This window comes from Perca flavescens, chromosome 16 (assembly GCF_004354835.1).
Source record: "Perca flavescens isolate YP-PL-M2 chromosome 16, PFLA_1.0, whole genome shotgun sequence".
Taxonomy (NCBI): Eukaryota; Metazoa; Chordata; class Actinopteri; order Perciformes; family Percidae; genus Perca; species Perca flavescens.
The window spans coordinates 6,230,667-6,256,635 of NC_041346.1; the positions used below are offsets into that span (position 1 = coordinate 6,230,667).

Consider the following 25,969-nt stretch of genomic DNA (forward strand, 5'->3'; position numbering starts at 1 on the left):
TGTGCATTTCTGCTCTGTTTCAAGGTTATCACTCTCAGACTAAACCAGGATATGTTGTTTGAGTGTTATGTAACTCGTTCCTGCGTTCACATGTTGATAATGAAAGTGAAGCAGCAAGAAGTTAACAGCTCAGCTTGGCTTTTTCTTAAATTGAAGATGACTTAGGATCATACAGTGCTGAACTAATGGAAGAATGAAAGAAGTGAAGAAAGAAATAGGTTTGTTATAATTTGCTCACATTTCATTCAGTATTAGCCACTGAGAACAGATCACAGGCCACCTGCCCGAGAAACCGCTTAACAGAATATCTTTTCTCCCTGAATTTCCTGTTTTCTATTTGCTTTCTTTCATTCTTTCTTTCTTTCATCTGATTTTATATTTTTTTTCCCATTTGGGTGCAGTGGAACAACCTATATTATTGATATATTATGTAAGTTCTGCTAAAGTTTTTGCAGTTTTTGGTTTACACATCCTACAACAGAATATTATCATCTCAATGGAGTCATGTTTGTGTCTACCTGTCTACGCTGTTTTTGGGCTCCAGCTCCTGAGAACATTTTTTGTCTCTTTATCTGCTAACTTTTTCACTTTCTTCCCCGGCTTGTTGTTGTCTGTCTGCTGGTCGGTGCTGGGAAAGCGCTGATGGTGAACCATTCCGTATATTCAACTAGAATTTATTCATTTTACCAATTTACAATTTGTATGTGCTGTAAAACCCAAAACTTAAAAGCTCCGTAGATTAGGGGGAACTTTAGAGTGTTTTTATTTATTTTATTGTGGGTTTATCACCATGAGCAGCACCTCTCAAATTACACATAATCATTTAAATCATTGTTAAAGGTGACATGTATTGTGCATTTTCAGGTTCACACTTTGGGGTTCTACTAGGATATGTTTACATGCTTTAATGTTCAAAAACACCATTATTTTTCTCATACTGTCTGTCTGAAAATACCTGTAATCACCCTCTGTCTAAAACGCTCCGTTTTTTAGATTAGATTTAACTTTATTGTCATTGTCAATACTTTTCAAGTACAAAGACAACGAAATGCAGTTTGCGTCCAACCAGAAGTGCAAAAAGAGCAGAAAAGTGCAATGTGAATCGCACAACATTCAAGCAAACTTTTGCGAACAAAGCTTTGCTAGACAAAAGTAGTTGTTGTTGTTAATATTAGAAGCCAAGGAAGCTCCGATGGGCCTTTGGCCGAGGATCTGATCCGGCTCATCAAAAAGGTGGAACTTGCCTTTTATTTTCCCTCCGGCACCGCTGCGAGACAACTCTATTGTTTGAGACATGTATCGTTGTTTGAGCCCCTTCCATTTACTTCGGAGGACGTCCCACGGCTTGTCGTAACGTTTGTTGGTCATTTCCTTCGCGAGTTCCTGATAAATTATGGCATTTCTTAGATTTTTGCTATCTAAAATAGCTGTTATATTTTTCTGGTAAATTAAATTCAATGTGTGCAAACAGCGGAAATACTGGGCAGAAATGAACTAAAACTTCTTCTTCTTCGTTTTGTGGTGGGTTGCAACCATAAAATGACCTAAAACTTAATCGCAATTCATTAATTTATTCGGCAAATAACGTTTCCATCAGCGTTTATCGCATTAGTCGTATATCGATCAAGAAAAAATCCAATTAGATCGAACGTATTTCATTTGAGTCGATATTCATGAAATTCTATCGAATTTTACTGTTTCCAGGAGGCATTTTTCATTCGATATCACGTAATTCGGATAAAAACGTGTGGATGGAAACAGCTTCTGATGACAACCTCCAAACGTTTCTTGTAGCCATCTATAAGCTTTTTGCACTTCTCAGCTGGTATTTTCTCCCACTTCCTTTGCAATTTGGGGTTCTTTTCCCCAATAGCAGATTTCAGCTCACCCCAAAGATTTTCAATTGGATTGAGAGCAGGACTCATTGCTGGCCATTTTAAAACAGTCCGTTTTTTCCTTTTCAGTCATTTCTGCGTGCTTTTGGATGTGTGCTTTGGGTCTTTGTTTTGCTGGAGGACCCAGGATTTTTGACTCAAACCAAGTTTTCTTACACTGGGTAGGGCATTTCGCTCTAAAATCAATAATTGATAATTCTCTGATTTCATGATTCCTGTGATACGGTCAGAGCCTCCACCATGCTTAATTGTTAGTAGGGCGTTCTTTTCCTTGTAGGCTTCATTGCTCCGTCTGTAAACAGACTGTTGGTGTGCATTGCCAAAAAGCTCTATTTTTGTTTCATCTGTCCACAGAACATTTTCCCAGAAGGACTGCGGTTTGTCCAGCTACTCGTTGGCAAATATCAGTCGTTCCTTTTTATGTCTTTTCCTCAGCAATGGTGTCTTCCTTGGCCTTCGCCCATGAAGCCCTGTTTGGTTTAGTGTGCGGCATATGGTACTTGTTGAAACCATGACCCCAGACTGTTCCAGGTTGGCAGGACTGTATGAGGACTATGGTTAACTGCTCCTCAGATCTCTGCAGGGTAAATCCAGACAGCTAGCTAGACTATCTGTCCAACCTGTGTTTTCTCACGCACGACTAAAACAACTTTTGAAAGTAAACGTTCCACCAAAACAAGTTCCTCCCGAGACTATTCCATCCCATGGCGATTTGTGATGGGTTTAAAGAAATGCCAAAAAACCAGAGCACGTTTTTCTCCCATCCCGGAATGCTATGTAGACTAGCCAGACCCTCCCCCGCAGCGCCGTGGAGGATGGTCCGGCAAAGCGAGACAAATGTATGGTTAGTTTTAACCATGAAGATGCAATTTCTCTAACCTTAAGCAAGTAGTTTTAGTCATTTCAACTTAAAAACTGTACTTTTGTCTTAGGTCAGAAAACCTCTCACATGGGCTATTTTGCACTGTACTAACAAATGATGTGTTCTCTCATTTAGGTGTGGTGTTTTTTCAGTGATTTTGCATGTTCCCTATTAACTCTAACGTTTGCATAACTTTACATGCTGACATTTTAGATTGATATCTTTCCAGACAGCCAGTTGTGACACCGTTAATGTGATTATCTGTTCTGCACACAGATGATGCATCATATCAGCCTTAACCGACCCGTGTTATTCTGTCAGCATTATACAAACACACCTCAACACATCATTCGCTTCACAACATCCATGTTAGTTTGTCTTCTTGGTTTGACTTGACAACCTGAGAACATTTTGTTTGGCTGGTGACTCAGAGTGATGATATTCACTCAATTCATGTCTATTGTTATAGCATAAGGTGAGTGGTGTTTCCTTTGGGGATTTATTTCGCAATTTGGGATGCAATCTGTCTGTTGAGCCCCTACTGAGGACCTTTTTATATGAAGGCCACAGCTAAAAATGCAGGACCTTTATGGTACTCTACTTTATGGTATTTATAGCATTTTTCACAAGCCACATATCCCCCGAAAATTATGACAAGGAAATGGCATTTTTCAGATGGCCACATCAGGAGAAAATGAACTTTGTTTGAGACCTGTCTCAGGAACACGCTCTCGTGAGATCTGAGCAGCAAAGTTCACAAACAAAAATATTTCTTTCAGCTGTATAAATATCTAATGTTAGCAAAAGACAACATTATTACATTATGCAGATATAACTTTACATCCGACCACACAACGTTCACTACACTATAGGCAGCGCTGTTTCTGCTACAGAAATTCACCAAAAAACGGAGAAGAAGAGCATAGTCACTTCCACTTCCCATCATAACATGACTAGCTAGACTTCTCTTAATACATCCGTGGACTATAATAACTTTTACCACTGCTCATTTTATAAAGGCTGCCGCAAGAAAACATGTCGTTGTTTACATTGTATAGTGTGCTGTTGGATTGCTTTTTATTTTGCAATTCTGTCTGCCATCGGACATGATTGCAACGCGCTAGCAGCGAGCTAACGTTAGCGCGCTAACATCGGCAGTCAAACAAACATCAATGATCCAATGTCTTTTTGATAATCTACTCGTTTTTCTTGCAGTAGCCTTTCTGCAATAAGCCGTGGTAAAAGTTACTATAATCCGTTCAAGGAGTTGATAAGCAGACAGATTAGCTAGCTAGTTGATAAGTTGTCTACTTCCACTTTATAAACAGATAGCCATAGCAGCTAACGCTAACGTTACGTCGCTGCTGGAGTGGTCAGCTACTTTAGCGATGTTTAACGTTAGCTACATAACGTTAGCAATATTTCTTGTGTAGAATCCAGAGGAAAGTGTCAGGGAGCAGAGACAAAGTATTTAGATGAAGTGAGCTGGTTTGACCATGGAGATGGGATATGCTCGCTTAGCTTCACCGCAGTCGTGTGTGTCAGTGGCCGCGGGTAAGAGAGGGTGTAAAAGAGGTTGAGTGGTGGGGCGATGACATCATTGATACGAACGGTATGCGGTTTCACCATCCAAACAAAGCCAAAAGGAAGCCCTTTTAGAAATTTTTCACCCTGGGACCAGGTTTAAAAAAAGTGCGTTTTCAGGCAGTGCGTTTACAGGATCTGTTTGGACGATCGGCCCAAACGATGCAAAACATGTGCGTTTGCATCAAAAAGCATCTCCGTGTGGATGGCACCTAAGAGAATCTTTGAGCGCGCCTCTACAGTTGTAGCCCCCAACCTCTGGAATGAGTTGCCTTTCTACTGGCCCCTACAGTGCCTGGTTTTTAAATCCCGTCTTACAACACATTTATTTATTCTCAGGCTTTAAACACACTATGGTAGTTGCCTTACTATTATTGTCATTTTGTCTTTAAACTGGTCCTTGTATCTTTACTCAGTCCTTCCAGAAAAATGCGGAGTTCTTTTGTGATTGTTGTGGGCAAAAATCCTTGATAATGTGGCACGTTTTCTTAAAAAATGGCTGATTATGCATTGAATTATGCGATCGCACAATCGAGTTTTTCTGTTTTTACCGTGTTCTGTTGATGTATCTGTATTATATTTGATTGTACAGCACTTTGGTCTGCTGTTGTGCTTTATAAATTAATTTGGGGCTCACGCACAGTACGCAAGTGTATAACCCAACAAGTCCTCCAAACCTACGACGATATGGGTCACTTGTTCCTACCTCTAATATGACCCACAGGAGCGTTTTCCATCCATAATCGGTCGTAGTTTTAAACACATCTTTAACGTTTTGAAACAGTCAGTTTGGTTACATTTAGGCACAAAAACAACTTTGTTAAGTTGCGAAAAAGATCGTGGTTTGCGTTAAAATCAGACGTTAGATGTCAGACTCTACTTCCGGTTACGCACGTGATGCCGAACGTGATGTTCCTAAACCTTACTTTCTGCTTTGCTCCCGTCATAACTAATATGGCCACAAGGGGGAGCTGTCAACTGTAAATGTAAATATGAGTCGTAAGTGCTGCTTGAACAAACGACCTATGGGAGTGTTTTTTTTTGGGGGGGGACAGTCTCGTCTGTCAGGTGCGTGCTGGCTTGATAAAGCGCATAAAGAGAATTGTGATGTGCTCACTGTCCACTTCACGTGTGACAAGATCGTCCCGTCAACCCTTTCAACAGCAAAACGGTTGATTAAATCCACCTCAGATCAGGCACATAACACAGATTCAAACATGCTTGCACTCATGAATTTTGTAACAGCGTGTGGGTCCGTGCTCTCTACTGCGTTCTCTATACGCTATTACATGGCTTGTAGTTTGTTTGAGAGTGAAAGGCTGTGAAGGGCCAACAGGCAGCACCACTTTACACCGCAACAAATAAGCCTTTATGTCCTACCTGCACCTGTGTGTTTTAGCTGGCTTTTTCTCTGAGAGAAACCTGCATATGCAGGGTGTAATTTGCAGAAATAGGCCAGCCATTTTATACCTGCAGGCTGTGGGCTGCATGGAAAAAAAAAAGCAAAGTACTGTAAAGTATTTCCAGAGGGGTGGGGTTTGGCACTGTTGTGGTTTAAGTGGTGACCCATGGGAGAGGGGGGGTTAGCATGCAGGTCAAGCACTGCACTTGTTTCACGCACTTGTTAGGCAAACCAATAACCAAAAAAAAGCAATAACAAAAACTATCACATATAATACATCAAGAAAGATTCAGAAATACATAAGACATATGTAGGGAATGTAAATGATGATATAAAAAAACAGACCACCTAAATTATTAAAATAAAAATATGAAATAAACATAAATAAATTATGGAGGATTAGGTCCAATTTTTTTTTTTTTACTCAGAATTCTGACTTTAAAGTCGTGATTCTGACTTTTTTTTTTTTCTCAAAAATCTGAAGAGAGTTTGAAGTCAGAATGCTGACTTAGTCTCACACTTCTGACTTTAAACTCCAAACTCAAATATATTTTTCATGTGTCCCTAATCCTCATCATAATGAAAAGATTACGATTCGACATATAAATAATATTTTTTTTTTTTTTTTAATTAAAAAAAGTTTTATATAGTTTAGGCTTACAGTTCCTTTAATAAAAAAAAAAAAAAAAAAAAAAAAAATCACCTTTCCCTACCCCAATTTACCCAATCCAAATCAGAACCGGCCAATCACTGCAACCAATCAATCAATCAATCAATGAAACCCGACAAACCAATTTTTGTTTGAAATCAATGTTTCCCCCCACAGATTGCCTGCTCTCTCCTGTTCAGCAGCAGCAGCAGCAGCTCGGCGCGCTGCTGTCGGACTGTAGAGTGTAAGCTAGGTGGCCGCACCGACACATGTACCGCACCGAGGCTGTGCCAGACGCACATGGGCTCCGTCCTGCTCTCCACCCGGGGATCTTCAGCAGCCGCAGCCGAGCGGTCAGCGCTGCCTGGACTCTTCCTCTGACACACACAGCACACACACACACACACACACACACACAGACAGACACACAGACAAACAAACAGCCACCAACACATTTCATCTCCTTTTCCCCCCTTCCCCGAGAGGCTCGCGGAGATCCAGCGTGTTATTTTATTTGGATCCTGTGTGAGCCTGCTGGCAGTCGGTTCCCGGCGGACAAACTGCGTGTTAACGCGGGGATAGCTCTCGGACTTGTCTTTTTTTTTTTTTTTTTCTTTATTTTTTTTTTTTTGGCTGGAGAAAAACACACCAAAAACACACGCGAAAAGACTCCGCTCCTGTCGCCCTACCCCTTCTTCTTTTATTTCCTGTCAGTTTTTTTTCTTTCTTTCTTCTTCTTCTTGTTGCGATTTCTTTCGTGCAGCGAAGGCAGCAACCGCGGCCGGGACTGAGCCCGGTGCTCCCGAGGATGAACTAGAATTGCGATCGAGGCTGCGGGCTCGTTTTTACTGGATTTATTTCGCCGTGGAGGAAAAAGAGATCCGGGAGCGGAGCGGAGCGGCGCGGAGCGGCGCGGTGCGGTGCGCAAAAAAAAAAAAAAGAAAAGAAAGAAGAGCCGAGGTCTTCCTCGTTTCTCTTCTCTCCTCTCCCTCCCTCTATCTCTCCATCTATCAATCTGTCTACCTGTCCTCCTCTGTCTGTCTATCTCTTCATTTGTTTCTCTGCTTTTTAGGTCCGTGAGATTTTGCTAAAATGCATCATCAACAGCGGATGGCAGCTTTGGGGACAGACAAGGAACTGAGTGACTTACTGGATTTCAGCGCGGTAAGGACACTGATCTTGTTCTTAAATGTTACTATGACTAGAATGACTAGTATCATGACAGCCGCAGGAGAACATTAAAAGACGTCCCTGACAGAGGCCACTGTTTACATTTATTAATGTAGCCATAGGAGTTGCACGGCACATTAAGCTGCTTATTTTTTTCTTCCAACTGTTTGCACATAAAAAGTGTTTATGTAGAGTAACTTGCAGGAAAGTCAGTGCATATTATTGGTTTTGTAATTTCATTTTTGTTTGTGCGTGCGTGTGTGTGTGTGTGTGTGTGTGTGTGTGTGTGTGTGTGTGTGTGTGTGTGTGTGTGTGTGTGTGTGTGTGTGTGTGTGCAGAGAATTGTGATGCTGCATTTGGTAATTTTGTTGTCTTATAGATGCGAAACAGCGATTTGAAAATGTTCCCAACATCCATGGTAGTATATCTCATTTTAAGTCCTTTTTTTAACCCTTTCATGTGTAGCCTGCTTTTTACTCTGCCCGTGATAGGATTTTAGAAAATGTTTTTATTTTTTTTAATTTTTTTTTCGTTTGTCAGTGTGAGTTTTCTGAGGCTGTTCCATGCACCCCGCACCGTGTTGTATACACAATGTTTCAGATGCAACCAAAAAAAAAAAAAAAAAAAAAAAGGCTCGATGGTGGAATCGGGAACCTGCATGACAGTCACTCACTCACACACACACACACACACACACACACACACACACACACACACACACACACACACACACACACACACACACACACACACACACACACAGACACATAGAGAGAGCACTGTGTCACTTTACTGTCCGTGCAGTCTGTGTTCCTGCAGCAAGGCTGTTCACTGCTCCGACTCAGGACTCGCTTTCAAAGTTAAAAGTTTTTTTTTTTTTTTTTAAGAACAGCCTGTGTTATGTTATGTTACTTGACGCGCAGGTCCCCCGATCTTGGCCATGTTTTCTGTGCGCCTCTCCTCCTCTGGGAGCAACTTTGGTCTGAAGAGGAGGAGGGAAAAAAAAAAAACCCAACTGAAAAACCCCAAAATGAAGAGGGAAAAAAAAATAAAAAAAATACCCTGACTGAGTTATACTGTTATGAAATGTAGAGAGACAGCCTGAATATAATGTAATCAGAAAATATCAGTAGGAATGAGGCTCGTGATACTGAGTGACATGCAAATATAGGGGAAAAAAAAAAATCACTACAGTACATTTTCTTGCAGTAGGCCTATTGTAAGTTCCTGCAAGAATGTTAATGCAATAAAGAGAATAAGAGCACAGCTGAGGCCTGCATGCACAATGTAAGTGACCGGAGTATCACAGGAGGCACTATTAGCATATCGTATGAGATGTGAGAATAGTAATTCTGCACGAAAATGCCCCAAATAGGAGATATAATCCCCATTAATATATACATTTCAATCTCCATTGGAATGTTAATGCAATAAACAAATATCACAAGATCACAGATGAGGCCCACGTAACAGTGCACAGTGTAACTGTAGCAGCATTATAGAAACAGTGTCAAGATATCATAGATTTGAATTCTCAAGCTATTAAAAGAGTGATAATCCGACAAAATATTTCCCTTTAGCTGCATTCTAGCGAGGTTTCAATAAACACCCCTAGTCAAAAAGTCCTATAGGATTTTCATTGTTTCCAATATAGAATCCTTTAATATAGTGTGTATCAACTCCGTATCGGGGCTGGGTATCGCCAGCGATTTCGTGAATCGATTCCGATTCACAAGGTCCCGTTTGGATTACATTTCTGATTCAATTAGGTCAAAATTGTCCAAGCAAGAAGCAGCCCTCAAATATTTTTTTTTTTATAATGCACCAGATTAATATATATATCACCACATCCATGGTTAAAAAAAAAGAGAGGGCATATATTAAAATATCAATTATAAGACACATTTTGGGATTTTATTTATCGATATCAGATCACTCAAACAAAGTTTATTTTAACCCGGCCCCACTCACTATAACCTCACTGAAACATGATAATCTCTGATTTCTATAAGAATATTGTGAGATTTCGAACAAAAGACATACAATAAGATCACTGTTAGGTCAGAAATGAGAACCACAGCCATATAATATGCCTAAATAGCAATATTTTAATTACACAGTATGTGGTGTATTGGCTATATATGCTTATTGGCTATATCATAAATACCATTTTTAAAGTCTCTATAGAAGTATTATAGTGCATAAGTATCACAAATGTCCAGTAAGATCCCTGTAAACTCAGCATATATTTCTAAACTGGTACAGTGACCTTTTTTATTAGAAGAAAACATTAAATAAGATAATTGTATTTATAATTTAGAACCAAAGAGACATATTAAGTCTCTATAATGGATACTGTGATGATATAAATATACTTTATGTAACGATACATACAGCAAATAAATCTCATTAGATGCAGACACATACTCTCAAGTCACCATAGGATTATATTTGTGCACAAAAGTACAAAAATATAATCATCACACAATTATTTAGTAGCTCTTGAGTCCCTGAGATGTATCACAGGAATATTATAGACATATAGCCTGTGTTTGAGTTTTCAGGTTAACCAAGAAATGCCAATCAGCCTTAGTCTTAAATGATATTTCCGTGAAAGAATGTTCAAACAAAGGAGGGAGGCAGAAGCTCGACTGTTTCTCTTCTCATTAGAAACGCAGGCCGGTCACATTAATTTATGCGATCATCTGTCTTTGCACGCCCACAAGCTGACACCCGCAGCTCCCAGTGCTTTGACGGGGATATCGATAGACCTGCTAATAATCTTTTTTTTTTCTTTTTTCTTTTTTTTTTTTTATATCTCGCAAGCGTTTTTGTTTTCCCCTTTTATTTGTCGCAGCCGCGAGGAAGCAACCTCACCATCCGACATACACACTTAACAGGCCCCACAGGCAGCGGATGAAGAACAATGACAGATAGGGCTGCAACTGACGTTTTAGATTCACAGTATTTTCAATAATCTGTCGATTATTTGATCGATTAATTGTCTCTCCATAAAATGTCTGAAAATTGTGAAACATGTCGATCAAAAGCTCAAAATTACATCCTCAAATGTCTTGTTTTGTCCACAACTCAAAGATATTCAGTTCACTGTCACAGAGGAGTAAAGAAACTAGAACATATTCCCATTTAAGAAGCTGGAATCAGAGAATTTTACCTCCTTTTTTTTTTTTTTTTTTTTTTTTTTTTCATAACAAATGACTCAAACCGATTATCAAAATAGTTTGCGATTAATTTAATAGCTGACGACCAATCGATTGACTAATCGCTGCAGCTCTGATGAGGGATCGAGTATTTATGGTTCAAGTCAGGGTCTAATTGACTTACATTGTGTTTCTGTTCAAAGAAACCCCACAAAACCTGTAATCCTGAAAAGCTTTTAGCATCTGAAAGTAGGAGGCTCCGAGTGTTTCCACGATCACTGAGATTTCACCATCAAACACGCCGACACACACGGGCCCAGTGTCTGCCCACGGAGGTCATCCGTCGCGGTCAGATGTCTCACTTTGATGAACTGTTTTTCTTACAGTAGCTTGCACATTAAAACAACCGGACTCAGTATTCAGCTTCAGTCTGTGTCTTCAACCGTGGGCTTATTTTCCTGTAGATGTGTAGAGCAGATGGTCACTAGTTCTGATGATTATCTCAGTCAGACAGAACGTAGATATGAAGCGTTTCGTTCCAAAAATGAGCCGGCCAAACACGCGGCAAAAGTGACACTTTTGAATGAAAACACATTTTATAAAAAAAATTGAGCAGGTGATTTGAGTGATCCTGCTTTATTTTTTATTTTTTTCACAGATGCCGAATGAGGAGTTTGATTTATTGCTGCTTCCCAAAAAAATGTTCCCGCAGTGTTTTGGAAAATGAACTCTTCATATCTGGGTTTAGCTCTGAGCTGAGAGTCTGTGTGATTGTTAGGGCTGGGTATCGATTGAACTGGGTATGCATTTTGAGTACAGACCAAAATGTGCCCGTAGCATCAAGTATTGAAAAGTACGGAAAGCTGCCATCAAGAGGTGTGGACTCGTGTCACTAACCAGAATACTTCCGACTTGTAACAACTGTTTTTTGATCACTAATGACCACTGGCCTTTAGACTCTACCTGTTTGACTTGGAAGGACTCAATATTCTCATCAAGCCAGAAAATGGACCATAATGGTATAAAAAATACTGACAGCAGCCAATGAGGCAGCGCCAGCAGGACGGAAAGGTGTGTATGTCCGTACTGTACTGACCAACAGACAGATAACAGGTGACACTTGGGATGTAAACAGTTCTATGGTCAATCATAAAAACAAATGTCGACAAAAAAATGTGGTTACAAAACTACCAATGACCGTAACTGTTTCACAGAAATAACAAACCAAGTGTGATTGATCAGTTAGTTTTTAAATGTTTTAAAGTCTACTATCAACATTAAATGACACAAAATTTTTCAGAGGGCACAAACTGACTTGTTAAGGAGTTGGAACACAAAGGAAAGGACTTGGACCTGGCTTGGGACTTGTTGGCCTTGACTTGAGACTTGACTTAACTGTCTTGGAACCTGACTTGGGATTTACCTGTCCTGGGACTTGACTCAGGATTTACCTGTCACCCACGGGACTCAGGGTTAACCTGGTTTCTCATGGGACTCAGGACTTGCCTGTCTTGACGTTGGACTTGACTCTGGACTTGCTAGTCTTGATTTGGGACTTGACCCTAGAACTTGTTGGACGTCTCTCTGGACATTACTCTAGATTTACCTGTCATGACTTAAGACTTAACTATGGACTTGTTGGTCTTGATTTGGGACTACATAATGGACTTGTTCGACTTGATTTCGGACTTAACTATGGACTTATTGGTCTTGATTTCGGACTTAATTATGGACTTACTGGTCTTGATTTAAGACTTGACTATGGACTTATTGGTCTGGATTTGGGACTTGACTATGGACTTGTTGGTCTTGATATGGGACTTGACTATGGACTTGTTGGTCTTGATTTGGGACTTGACTATGGACTTGTTGGTCTTGATTAAAGAATTGACTATGGACTTGTTGGTCTTGATTAAAGACTTGACTATGGACTTGTTGGTCTTGATTAAAGACTTGACTATGGACTTGTTGGTCTTGATTTGGGACTTGACTATGGACTTGTTGGTCTTGATTTGGGACTTGACTATGGACTTGTTGGTCTTGATTTGGGACTTGACTATGGACTTGTTGGTCTTGATTAAAGACTTGACTATGGACTTGTTGGTCTTGATTTGGGACTTGACTATGGACTTGTTGGTCTTGATTAAAGACTTGACTATGGACATGTTGGTCTTGATTTGGGACTTGACTATGGACTTACTTGTGACTTGAAAAACAGTGACTTTGTCCCACCTCTTCAGGCATTAAATCCTTGGGCAGATTTATCATTTTGTCTATTTATTCTTTGTTCAGATACTGTAGTTCCTGATTTCAATCAAAATCTCCCCAATTTTCAGACTGCAATTTATTTCTGCAAACTTGTTGCAGGACTTCTTGAGCTTTGAAAAAAAAAAGACATTTGAAAGCCTTGGCTACTTTTTAAAATGAAAAACATATATTATAATTTAAATCTAGAAAAAAAAATCATTTTGGTATTGATTGTTAGTTTTGAAATGTTACCCACTGATACCCAGCTCTAGTGATGATGGACCTTTTGTTTCTTGGTAAATACCCAAAAATAGTTTCCTTCCAAAACGTATCAATGATATCTACTATTTTGAAAACTGAAAAAAAAGCTCGGATAAGCGGAACATGAAGAATATTGAGTGACCATAAGAAAATGAAGACCTTTCCCAGCACGATTGTAATGTGATGAGAATCTGGCAGCAGCGTTTTTCAGCCAAATGTTGCCCTGGCGTTTTGGAAGGAGGCTAATTCTCATGTGTAGCTGCAGCGAGGATTCTGTAGACATGTGTCTTGCTGTGTGTAGTGCCAGTGCTCTTAATAGGTAATGTGCGCTCTGTTTGTCTTGTAGATGTTTTCCCCTCCTGTTAGCAGTGGAAAGAACGGGCCGACTTCCCTGGGGAGCGGACATTTCTCCGGCTCAAGTACGTCAGCCTTCTCCTTTTTTTTTTTTTTTTTTTTTTTTTTTTTTTACCCTTCTTCTTTTCTTTCAATCCTCTCTCATCCTCCTCTTCTCCTTCCTCTTACACCTGCTTGCTGCTGCTTTGCTTGCTGTTTTCCTTGTGTGGGTAACCATGTTCTGTACATGCAGTTTTTGGGGTTTTATGCTGTTTTGCTTTTTATGTTATGTTTTTATTTTAAGGAGACTTCAAACTGCAGGATTATTTATTTATTTTTTTTATATGCTGCTGATACTTGATCGAGAATTCTGTGGATACTCTGTTTGGCTATTGTTGAGCTGGTTGTCCTTTTTACATTTTTCATGTTGCTCAAACAGTGAGGTGTCCTGGTCTGATTATATGGCTTTGATTATGAGCTAGTCCCAACAAACCAACTTTATTCCTTACTCGTCACATACACACAGTCCGTGCAGTGGAATTCTATTACTACATTTGAACCCATCCTAAGTATTAGTTGCATTGGTCTGGGACTATTTTCAGCAGTGGATTTATACACACTGGCTGCTTGACTTTGACCAAGGAAGTTGAGAATTATTTTGTTCAAATCAGCTGTAACGTAACTGTTTGTTCTGTGCTCATGCTTAGTTTGTATGCTGCTTGCATGTCATAGTGAAGTGACATATGAATGTCACGGTGTAAAATACAGCCATTGGTTTATGGTGTGATTTTTTTTTTTTTTTTTTTTTTTTTTTATGTTTCTTTATTTTGGGGCAACACGTTTGTTTTCAGCTGCTCAAGTTCATTCCTGAAGGAGACTTCCTGTTTTTCTGATTTGCTGCCCTCATTCTTTCCTGCCTCTGTGCGTGTGTGCTTCTGCGTGCGTCTGTGTGTGTGTGTGTGTGTGTGTGTGTGTGTGTGTGTGTGTGCGAGTGTGTGTGTGTGTGTGTGGAGATCAGTTCACTGTGTTTTTCTGCACAGTGGGGTTATTAATGTCAAGCATGCCCAGTTTGGTTTTATGAGTGGTGGAACCTGCTGGCTTTGACTTTGAAATGTTAGTTAAATTAATAAATGTTAGCGCGAGCCTGTCGGTAAAGTTGCTTCATGTCCGTCAGCACCTCTGTCACCAAAACACCGAGCCATTTATTCATTCATCCAGTCAGTCTGGAAGCCAGTGAGTCAAAGAGTTAGTGAGTGTACCTACTCCATGTGTTATTGATTGATTGAGTCAGGCAGTCACTTAGGCCACGCTCAGACTGACTTCCGCCCCGTGTGGAAAAAATGCATCCATTTGAAAGAGGCCAGTCTAGCACTGCCAACGCAGAGGCCTTCAGCAACAAAAAAAAAACAAACAAAAAACTGCAGGGTCACCTGGCAAAAAAGTTGAACGAGACTCAACTTGTGGCAGACGACAATTTGACATCAATACAGCATACAGTACATTCCTGGGAGATGCCTTTTGTAATTTGGATGCTGCATTTATACTGTCGACCTTGTCATCATCGTGACAAAAGATTCTAACAACTTTGACTTTTCTGAGTGGTAGACTCCTCTGTCAGAGTATGAGAAACTCACGGATGTCTTACTCAAACTGGACTTCCTGTATTGTGTTGAACGCTGCAACTCCTCACTACTTAACTAGAGATGGTCCGATACCATTTTTTGCTTCCCGATACCGATTCCAATACCTGAACTTGTGTAACGACCGATACCGAGTACCGATCCGATACCAGTGTGTCATATATTTTATTATGTTTTAACAACTTTATACTACTATCCCTGTATGGATGTGATATTATTTCTATCTCTGTTGTCAGTCTGGCTCAGGTTAAACTCTTTGTGAAACATGAACAAACACAAACAATGAATGCCACAGAACTTTCTTTTATTCTCCAGTTTGACAGTCATGTTATAACGGAAAAACAACATAAATAAACTACTTTAACGTAGATTTTCTTTAGGTTTTTTTTACGTGGTATCGGATCGGTGCATAAACTCCAGTACTTCCCAATACCGATACCAGCGTTTTAGGCAGTATCGATATCGGTATCGGTATCGGAACATCTCTATACCTAACTATAAGCTTTATCAAGGAGGAGAGTTTTAAGTTTACTCTAAAATGCGGTGACGGTGTCCTCCCGAACCCAGACTCGGAGCTGGTGCCACAGGAGAGGAGCCTGATAGCTAAAGTCTCTGGCTCCATTCTACTTTTAGAGACTCTAGGAACTACAAGTAACTCTGCATTCTGGGAACATGACAGTGATTATATAACCAAAAGATGTATCCCGGGATTCATTCAAAACTTAAAAAAGGTAATACTTGAATATTTTTAAATTTGACTAAAAGAGACAATTATCCAATTAAAAGACAATTAATTGTACAGCAAAATGTGGAATTGTTAAAGCTCTAGTTGTTTTTCTTCGGGCGTGCACAAGTAGATGGGGGGTGGAGTGAAAAACGATTACTGGGAGAATCACAATCTGCTTTGGATTTGCGATGACTGAAAATTGAATGCAAATGTCAATCGATTTTTAGATTTTTTTAATTGAAATCTTGACACCCCTGATGTGTATATAAGTTGTGGGAGTTTGAGTGCAATCTCCCTCTCTGCTTAGTGAAAATCTTGCTAATCGAGTAATTGACAGTGGAGCGATGATGCTACGGAAGCATAGTGCTGCCATGCCTGAAAAAGAAAAAAACGTGTCAGTATCACGTTATTACCTGCAATGTTTATTGTAATAACATGTTTTTCACGTTGTAACGAGATATTTTCATGTTTTAACAAGAGATGTTAATGTTATTACAACATACGAACTTATCAAGTTCTAACTAGAAAATCTTTTTAATCTTGTTAAAAAGTGAAAATATCTTGTTATTACAATAAAAATGTAATGCGGTGATACCGACACGTTTTTCTTTTTCAAGCGTGGCAGCACTGAGCTTCCGTATGATCCAATGTGGCCTCATGTAGTACGTTTAGTTGGATTGCTGAGAGTTGGGGTCCCCCCCCGCCCCCCACCTCTCATATGTTTTCAAAGGTTTAAAAAAAAAAGTGAGTTGGGGAGTTTTTTGGCTGCATAGTGAGCTAGTTTATTAGCTGGTTGGTCAACTGGAATGTTTTTGTCAGTTGACAGTTGTTCAGCTTGAATTAATTGAACATGAAATAAGCAGAGGTTGGTAAATGAATCTCCAATATTCATATACATAGACAATTTTTGCAAAGAGCATACAGTAGATATGGATATTGCAGTAATGATAGGATATTTTGTAGTCTTTTTATTACAAAAGACCGATTCTGAATTCTCTCCTGCTTTTGCTTCCTATATGATTGGATGTACAGTTACATATATGTAACCTCTTTGCTGTGATCATATATCAGGTTGTAGGCCATGCTGCATTCACCTTTCAGCATTTTATTGTACGATATATATGTATGTATGTATATATATATTTATTTCACAGGCAACAACCAGGTTGTTTCTGTTGCTCCCGCTCATGTTATTTGCCTCCAAACGGCGTTCGGAAGCCATTTTGTTTGTTGGCTGGAAAACAGAGAGATGCAGAGACGTCTTCTTTGTTTACTGCTTGGTTGTGCGGTTGTTGTCGTTTGTGCTCGCCGGTTTCGGTGGTGTCGTTTGCTCCTGTGCTTTGCATACAAATGTGACAAAGGGACGACAAATATTACGATTTTTGGAAAGGAAAAAGGAAAAAAAAAGAAAAGCCCCAGTTTGTGTAGAATTGGTAGTGATTGTTGGACCTCAGTTTGCTGCTTCGATGTCAATCTTTATTTATTTTTTTATTTTTTTCTTCTTTCGATACCAGAACACACACTGATGTCACACATGCCTGCACTCATCCCTGAACACAAATCACACTCGCACACACACGTCTAAACACCCACGTGTACAAGATGCAAAACACACACACACACACACACAGACACACACACACACACACTGTGCTCACCCCTGCTGTGGCTTTCTGCAGGCCTCGGCATTTTGATGAGCCCGACGCTGTTTGTGAATGCAGCTAATTAGAACTCTATAGACCTACACAGCCATGAGAGCAGTGGTTTCCAAAGGCTGGGACGGGGCCAGAGGCTGGGACATGCCGACACTGAACTGGGTCCATGCACTGTATGAGCTGGGCGATATGGAGAAAATCAAATATCACAATATTTTTTGACCAAATACCTCAATATCGATATTGTGATGATTTTGTAGGGTTGACTATTGGTGCTTTCACAAAATATTTATATAATGACATTTTTGATTAATAATCATCAGTAATGTGGATACAATGACTAAGTGGGTAAAGGCAAATTAAAGAACAGCTTAAAAAGTCTGTGAAGTTCAGAAAATTTCATTATTATACTGTAATGCAGCCTTTTAAAAGGAAAAGACAACATTGTGTCATATTACGATATCCCAAATTTAATATGAAATCAAGCCTCCTATATCGATGTCAATGTTTTGCCCAGCCCTACACTATGTGCCATGACTTTGTAAAAAAAAAAACGCTGTAAACATTATATTTAAACGACGGCGTATAAGAGCCATTGTAGAGTAAAATAAAAAAAAAATAGATTTTTTCTGCCGCTAAACTAGCACCTGTGGAATTACAACTAAATCTGGGTTCACAGTGTAACTGAACATATTTGCTTTGTTTGGGAGTACCAGGTCAACTCAGGGAAGACGTCAGCGTGTGCTAGCTGTGTGGTGATGCCAGGCTTCAGAGCAGTGGGCAGTGGATACAGAAGACTTGGCCCCTCCCCTCCAACGCCTCCCCCTCCATGCCAAAAAAGACACTGATTAACAGAAAGTTGAAACTGAAACGTAAAAACAAAAAATGAGGAACATGAGGAAAGAATCACAAGATTGTCGTTGAAAAATACATCAGAATGCAAAAAAGATCAAAATATTGTTAAATGCCCGTGTTTGGTTATTCAGTGGACTTTTTTGAAATGTTTTGAATTACTTGAATTTTTGTACAGACACCAAAAACAGTATGTTTTATTTTTCATATAATAAAAAAGCCATTTTCATTTTTTAAACAAAAAAATGCAAAATGATGGTCCACATCAGTAAATAGCATACGTATATGATCAAAAAGTAAGTATTGAGGTTTGATACACAGCACTGCGGGATATCTCTGCGCCCATGTAGCAGTGCTTCGGCTGTGCTTCCACCCAATATAGTCCCAATAGTCAATATCTGCCTAGGAAATGGTCTAGTCTTAATCTGCATTGCTATTTGTTCTCGTTGTGAATACGTAGGCCAAAAGAAGTATCTACGTTGTTTTTTTGTTGTCGTTGGCTCACTTTTACTCACGACATGCTAACCGGCAACAAAGGATTCCATTGACTACGCTAAGCTAAGCTAGCGCCGGCATATTACTTTAACGGGGTCTTTTGCCACAATGCAGAAATACAGTGTCCCCAAATGCTTCAGAAAGGTTGCCAAAAAGGGCTAAAGAAGGACAAGATCAGCAGCAAAATTAGACCACAAAGGAGACACGTGGACGGATGGAAGCACGAAACACAGTAGTGTGTAAAAATAACCCGTCAGTCAGTCAGGCAGGGGAATCCAAACTGGTTTTAGGATTTGGTTGATGCTGATGCTTTTGAGGAAGTAGTGGCATTTATTCCAAACATGCCTTCACGTAGGGGGTTTGATTTTAAAATGACATTCTTCCCACAATGCAGTGAATACATTTCGGTTCTGAAGCCCTCTCCTCGTTCCGTGTAAATCCTCGTATTTTGGGGCGATGAATTCACCCTTTTTTTTTCTTTTTTTTTTAAACACAAAAGCATCTAAACATAAATGGCGCACAATCCCTCACGAGTCCTGGCTGACACGCTCAGCCCACGGTCATCACCGAGCAGGAAGTGGATTAGGCGTTTTAATTATTGGGAGATTTCGCCATTGTCGTCGTCTTATTTTGGGATCATCCCTGTACAGATAATGCACACTTCAAACTCTGTGTGTGTTTCTAATCTCTTCCTGGATGAAGGCCGTTCAGCGAGCGGCTTCACTCCGCCTGTCAAAACCGCTGCCACCGCCACTCGTCTATTTCAGGTCTTGGCTGGTTGTGGTGTTTTTCCCTTCCTTTTTTTTTTTAAAACGCGTAACCTCTCAGATCCACTGTTTGTCTCCCTGTCAACGGTGTTGGGAGAGGATTGATTCAAAATGTGTGTCTGACAGATTTTGAGTGTGTGTGTGTGTGTGTGTGTGTGTGTGTGTGTGTGTGTGTGTGTGTGTGTGTGTGTGTGTGTGTTTGTACATGTAGTGTTTGTGTGTTTCGTTGGCACCAAAGAGCGGGCAGGGTAGGGGGCTTTGGGGGTGGGAGGGCAAACCATCATTGCCGTTGCCATGGAGCATAAAGTTGGCAACGAGCGGTGGAGGAAGTGTTTCCTCAAGTGTCAGCAGAAAGGGAGGAAAAAAAGAGGGACAGGAAGAAAGGAAAGTCGAGAGGAAGGAAATGTAAGCAGGACGAATGGAAAGGTAAAAGAAGGTAAAGAGGGAAGGAAGGAAGGGAGAATAAAAGGAAATAATGAACTGAATAAGGAAGAAAGGAAAGAAGAAATATGGGAAAGGCAACAGGGAAGGAAGGAAAGGTATTAGGAAGGAGAGGAAAAAGGGAAAAGAGAAAACCGAAAGAAAGTGAAAGAAGGAATGACGGACAGACAGCAAAAGGGAAAAGAAATGAGGAAGAAAGAAAAGCAAAAGTTATAGGAAAGGAAAAGAAGTAAGGATGAAAGGAAGAGAAGGAAAGAAGAAAGGAAACAAAACAAGGACAGAGGAAGGAGTGATGCAAGAAATAAGGAAGGGAGGGCAAGAGAAAAGAGGGAGGAAAGGAAAGGTAAGGTGTGGGAAGAAGGAAGAAAAAGAACAGAAGGAAGGAGGAAAGGAAATTAAATGAAAGAAGGAAACGATAGGTTATCTGGTGTTCTACTATATTGTTCTTATTTTCAACAAATTACATCAACAAACAGACCAAAACCACACATTATTCTGTCCAGCCAGACCCTCTTATACTTGAGGGTCGGGGGGGGGTGAAGCTGATAGGCGGGTCACAGTGCTGACACATAGAGACAGACATTCACTGTCCCATTCACACTTAACCTAACCTCTAGGTCTTTAGACAGTCCAGACAAAAACCAACTCAGCCCCAACCCCATTGGTTCAGTAATTTCCCAAATCACCTGGCATCTCATTTATAAACATGGCGTATGCACAAAAAAACGGGGCTGAAAATGTGCGTACGCCAAAGGTTGTGATTTATACAAAAAACTAACTTGACGGGAGAATGTGCGGTCCTCCGGGCAAACGCTGACCGATGCGTACGCACATTTTGGAGACGATGGGAAACGGCGACGCAGATGGTGAGGTGGTGAACTGAAGTCAGACTACAGAAAGTACACGTGGGAAAGATAACTCGTAATATGTTCAAGTATTGATATGCCTCACGCACATTTCTTCACTCCGTGTCATCCACTACCATGAAGATGGAATCCAGCAGTGTTATTTGCGCTTGTACTGAGTGTACTGAAAATGGGCATAATATGAGCACTTTAATATTCAATCGGCGCTGTCTCGCCGTCACATTGTAAGCTACAGGAGGAGGAGATGGCCCGACTCCATGGAATACAGGATAGCATCAAATACCCTAGCATTAGATTACTGCAGAACACAGTGTAAATAGCTAAATAACTTCTTTAATACTGTGCACGTATCATCAAATGTCCAAGTCTGGAAATACAGCCGTACGCTCTCGAGCAATCGTTACCCTTAATGTCCTCGTTATCAGTCCGAACTTTAATACTGTTTGTGACAAAACCTGCATGAAGAAAAGTGTGTTTGCCTATCAGACTTTTGTCTTCAAATTGTATCTCGGGGTGGGGGGATACCACCAGTTGATGCTGGGATTTTGGCAAGTGTTAAAAATCACAAATTGTTGTAAAGGTATAAATGCTGTGGTGAGCCCCCGTGCGTAATGCTGCATGATGGCACTGCTGGCCCTGCAGGAGGACTACGCCAATGCAAGAAACAGGAGAGAAAGAGGCTTCAGGGACCATGACGATGATTTAAATTTCCTAAAGCTTGGATCTATGTACTGAACTGGGTCCAGTAGAGAGTGCAACGCGCCGGAACCGTGCCATCCCGGTCCATCCCGGTCCAAATACAGGTCCTTGCCACTCCGGGGGCAACCGGCTGTTTCCTGAGTGAAATGGCTGACAGCTAAATGTTTTATATAAATATTATTATATATAATCTTCAGCTTTATCACTAAGGCTTGTTTGGATATAATATATAGTTCTGTTAAATCTTATCATAGGCTATAGGTCTGGTATATCGAAGCTATAAGTCGTTTTGGACGGTATTATTTATATAGGTAGTCTATGGATCAGTTTTCCCTACACTGTGCAAGAACAGGCCCGAAATTATAATTCAATTTGCAGCAATTCCCGAGCGTCTGAGAATTTTTTTGCTTTTCCCCCGTCAGTCGTCATGATTCGGCGTAACGAAAGAACAAGGGTGAACATACTGATCAGCGTTCACGAGGTGCTTTGCCCTGACTATTTCTGGTTAAAAATGGGCGTGTACAGGTCGGGATAAGAGGCTGATTCACGTACGCACACTTGTGGGTAATCTGTGATTTATAAAGGGAGCATTGATTACAGATTTGAGTACGCACGGTGTTTGGTCGTCAATAGCCAAGGTTTTGGGCTATTTTTGGCTTTTTGGCGTAAGTACACTTTTAGTAAGGATCCTACGCACAGTTTTATAAATGGGACCCCTGGGCATTTAAGTTTTTAGCAAATGTTCCTTAAACAGGAAGAAATAGTGAACATGTTGGGGACTATTTTCAGCAGCGGCTCAATACACATTCCTAGTGAGTATTTCCGGCAGCAGGACGGTGTATGTGAGAGTAAGCCCAAGTAGCAGTGGTTTCCAGCGTTGGCATGTTAAAATCATTATCATTATATTCATATGGGTATTTTGTGTTATCGATACTAGATAAGGCAAAGTTACACATAATATTATCAAACTGCTGCTGAGATTTTTTCAGTATGCTCCACTTACATTATACCAAAGTATAAATATACCAAAATTTTAAAGGGTCACAAGCCACAACTATGGTCACGGTAGTTAGTTTTGGATAACAGCTCTGTGGCACAGATGAATGATATTTCAGGCTATGGATATACAAACAATGCTTGTTAGTAGGATCCATTCATTGTTGGTTCCTGCTCGGGATTTGTTGACAATAAGAAAGATAAAGAATATTACACAGACTTAAAAAGAAATCAACTCTCAGGGAGACGATCGCAAAATCAATAGGCTTTATCCTGTTTAATTTTATTTTTGTGCCGTCTTCCACCCCTTCCTCTTCTTCTTTTCCTTGTCAAAGCCAAAGCCAAACAGAAAAACACAGCAGCGGGGTCGCCTCTTCCAGCGAGCTTCACGCATTAGCAAAGAAATTTGGGCAAGGATAGATATAGCCCCGATGGCATGCCTGATTTTTGTTCCCCCTAATTGGCATAGCTTATTAAGTCACAGTTCACAGCGGAGAAAAAAGGGGAGAGGGGGTAATAATACCCCCTCTCCCGTTTGATTTGATGCACTTGTACCGAGACCGATAACGCGCTTCAACGCGGCGAGCGACGCCCCCACCGCCACCCTCTTGTCTCTATCCAGTCAAATCTGCCTCTGATACGCCTGTCACTCAAAAACACCCCGGCTGATCGCTTTCAAAATAGAGATGGAGAGCAAGAGCCAGTCTCTTAATACCTTACCCTCCCACCCTCCCACCCTCCCACCCTCTCTCTGCCTCTGAGGCTGCTAAATTGTCAAGGAGATGCAGAACGACTCACAAAAACAACCAACCATGCTCTTAATTGTGGTGCGGATTAGGGATTAATAGGCTTTTTTAGCCATAATGGCAAATATTATTAGCCCCATTTGCTTTTCTAATGCTAATAATGACTCCGCTAATAATGGCAGTGATTTCAAGGTTAGCGTCTGTGAGAACTCGGCGTGGGCTTGTGGGTTTCTTCAAAGCTCAGGAGATTGACGTGCCGCTTGCTTCGACGGGCCGGTTCGCTACCGAGTCGGAGCTCCATATGTTTTCCCCAAAGACGATGCTTAGCTGTTGAATACATATCAGTTTATATTTAGTTCTGTTTGGTTTCTTTGACTTAGGTTTAACCCAGTTGGGTTGTTTAATTTGGCTTGAGAGCTTTATTTTAGCTGGTTTTAGTGTTTTTAAGTGCTCATATTATGCTTTTTGGCTTTTCCCCTTTCCTTTATTGTGTTATGTATCTTTTTTTTTGTGCATGTTATAGGTTTACAAAGTGAAAAAGCCCAAAGTCCACCCCAAAGGGACTTACCATCTCCAACAGAAAACACTGTTCACAAACTGCTCCAAACAGCTCTATTGTAGTCCAGCCTTTACTTCAGAGACAGACGTGGTCACTTTAGAACACACTCCCTCATACTCCGCAACTGACTGGCTAGCAGTACGTACTGCGTATGTGCGACTCCCGACAAAGATGGTACAGAAGTGAGATGTCTCACTCTGTAGCTAAAACAGAGAGCTCAACACACAGGGTGAAAAGAGGAGCTGCAGCAATGTGCAGTACAATAAATATATGGTGTTTTCTGAAAATGAAACCACATAAAACTATTGGTACAACCTCTAAATACAATTATGAACCTGAAAATGAGCACGATATGAGCACTTTAAGTTGTAAGTGTAGTAAGGTGCAAATATTCAGGTATAAGCCCCCTCTTGACCCCTTGTTTGTGGTAATATTCACCGTGTCCCTCTGTAAGAAAGGACACAGGTAATAATGCAGGGCCATTTTAAACACTCTTGATGCAACACTGCATTGATTGATGAGTCAGTTGATTTTTAGTTTTCATTTGTGTCTCATACACAAATTTCTCACAAACCAGGCGACGCACAACAGGCTGCTCTCATAAACCGTCCGTTAATAGCTACGGCTAAGTAATGCAATTTATTACTGTATGCCCCACATTGACATTGGTTGGCCCAGTTGGTTATCCAGTTTGGGTTTAGTGTAATCTCTGTAGTTTACTGTAACTTTAGATGTTTTTGTGTTTAGTTGGATTTAAGTTAAGTCTCCTAGTAAGCCTGGTTTTTGGTGCTATACGTATAAATGGCACTGTGTACAATTTAGTCATGTTTTTTGGTGTTGTCCATGTTTCGTCTTAAAATCAGACCCTTTCACTGTGTGTTTTCACTTCATCAAAGGTAATTGGAACATTCGATTGCCTAAAAATGTATTTTTCAGCGTTATACAAACCAAGCTAGCTAGCTCCGCCAGCGTTAGCTGGTAAATTAATGCTAAGTTTGCCACTTTTCTATACTTAGGTAAACGGCACCAGTACCTGGAGTTCAGCCGATAAATCTCTACTGGATGACTCGCTTCAGAAGGGTTGAAAATCGGCAACTTTCCCTCTTTAGCGTTTAGCTTAGCGCAGGGCCCTTGCAACCATAAAAACACTGTCTTGGTCGCGTCCTCCTCCCCAGCGCCACCCTCTCTTCAAAAATCGCCGCGCTTGGTTTTAGAAAAACAAGATGGCAACGGTCAAATGACCAAGCTCAAGGCTTCCAAATTGCAGTCCACAAAACAATGGGTAGTCTCGCATTGCCAGACCTTCCTTCACAGCGCTGCGGAGGAGGGTCTGGCGAGTGCCACACAGCATTCTGGGATGGGAGAAAAACATGCTCTGTGTTTATTGGCATGTCCCTAAACCAATCACAATCGTATTGGGCAGCGCTAAGCACCGGACGGAGCAATGGTGCTCTGCAAAATAGCCTCGGGAAGATACTTGTTTTGGTGGAACACGTGTACGTTCAAAAGTTGTTTTTAGATGTGCAACAAAAAACTCTGATTGGACAGATAGTCTAGCTAGCTGTCTGAACTTACCCTGCAGGGATCTGAAGAGCAGTTAACCATAGTCCTCAGAAATCTGCCGGAGTTTAAAATTCCAACACAAAGAAAGCGGCGGAATTTCCCGCGGCACCTGAACAATCCCGGAACCTGAACGTTGTGGATATAGACAAACCAATGGGTGACGTCACTGCCGCTACGTCCGCTAGTTTTTTTTTTTTACAGTCCACGGTTATTATATTCAAGTGTCAGTGTCTTTTCTTTGCTCAGTCACACAATCTGCACTATTCCTCCCCATCGTGGCGGTCATGGTTTCAGTCCTCCACCTTCAGCACCTCCACGACTCTGGGCCCTCTTGTCAGCGGTAAACGTCCCTCGCAGCCAGCTCTCTCCTCCGTAACGTCAGCGAGGTGTCAGTGGGTG

General features: G+C 40.8%; 1 protein-coding gene across 4 annotated transcripts in view; it reads left to right on the forward strand.

Annotated features, from left to right (window-relative positions):
• Positions 1 to 7,004: 7,004 nt before the first annotated feature.
• The window catches only part of tcf4 (transcription factor 4), a 302,082-nt gene continuing 283,117 nt past the window's right edge, over positions 7,005 to 25,969 (forward strand). The window contains exons 1-4 of one of the 4 annotated variants that reach the window (XM_028601084.1): positions 7,005 to 7,312; positions 7,465 to 7,556; positions 7,942 to 7,980; positions 13,578 to 13,650. In XM_028601084.1, coding sequence (XP_028456885.1) covers positions 7,485 to 7,556; positions 7,942 to 7,980; positions 13,578 to 13,650 — 184 coding nt within the window. In that variant the 5' untranslated portion in view covers positions 7,005 to 7,312; positions 7,465 to 7,484. Of the gene's footprint in view, positions 7,313 to 7,423; positions 7,557 to 7,900; positions 7,981 to 13,577; positions 13,651 to 25,969 lie in introns of those variants that run through there. The other 3 variants (XM_028601086.1, XM_028601085.1, XM_028601087.1) reach the window with 3 other exon arrangements.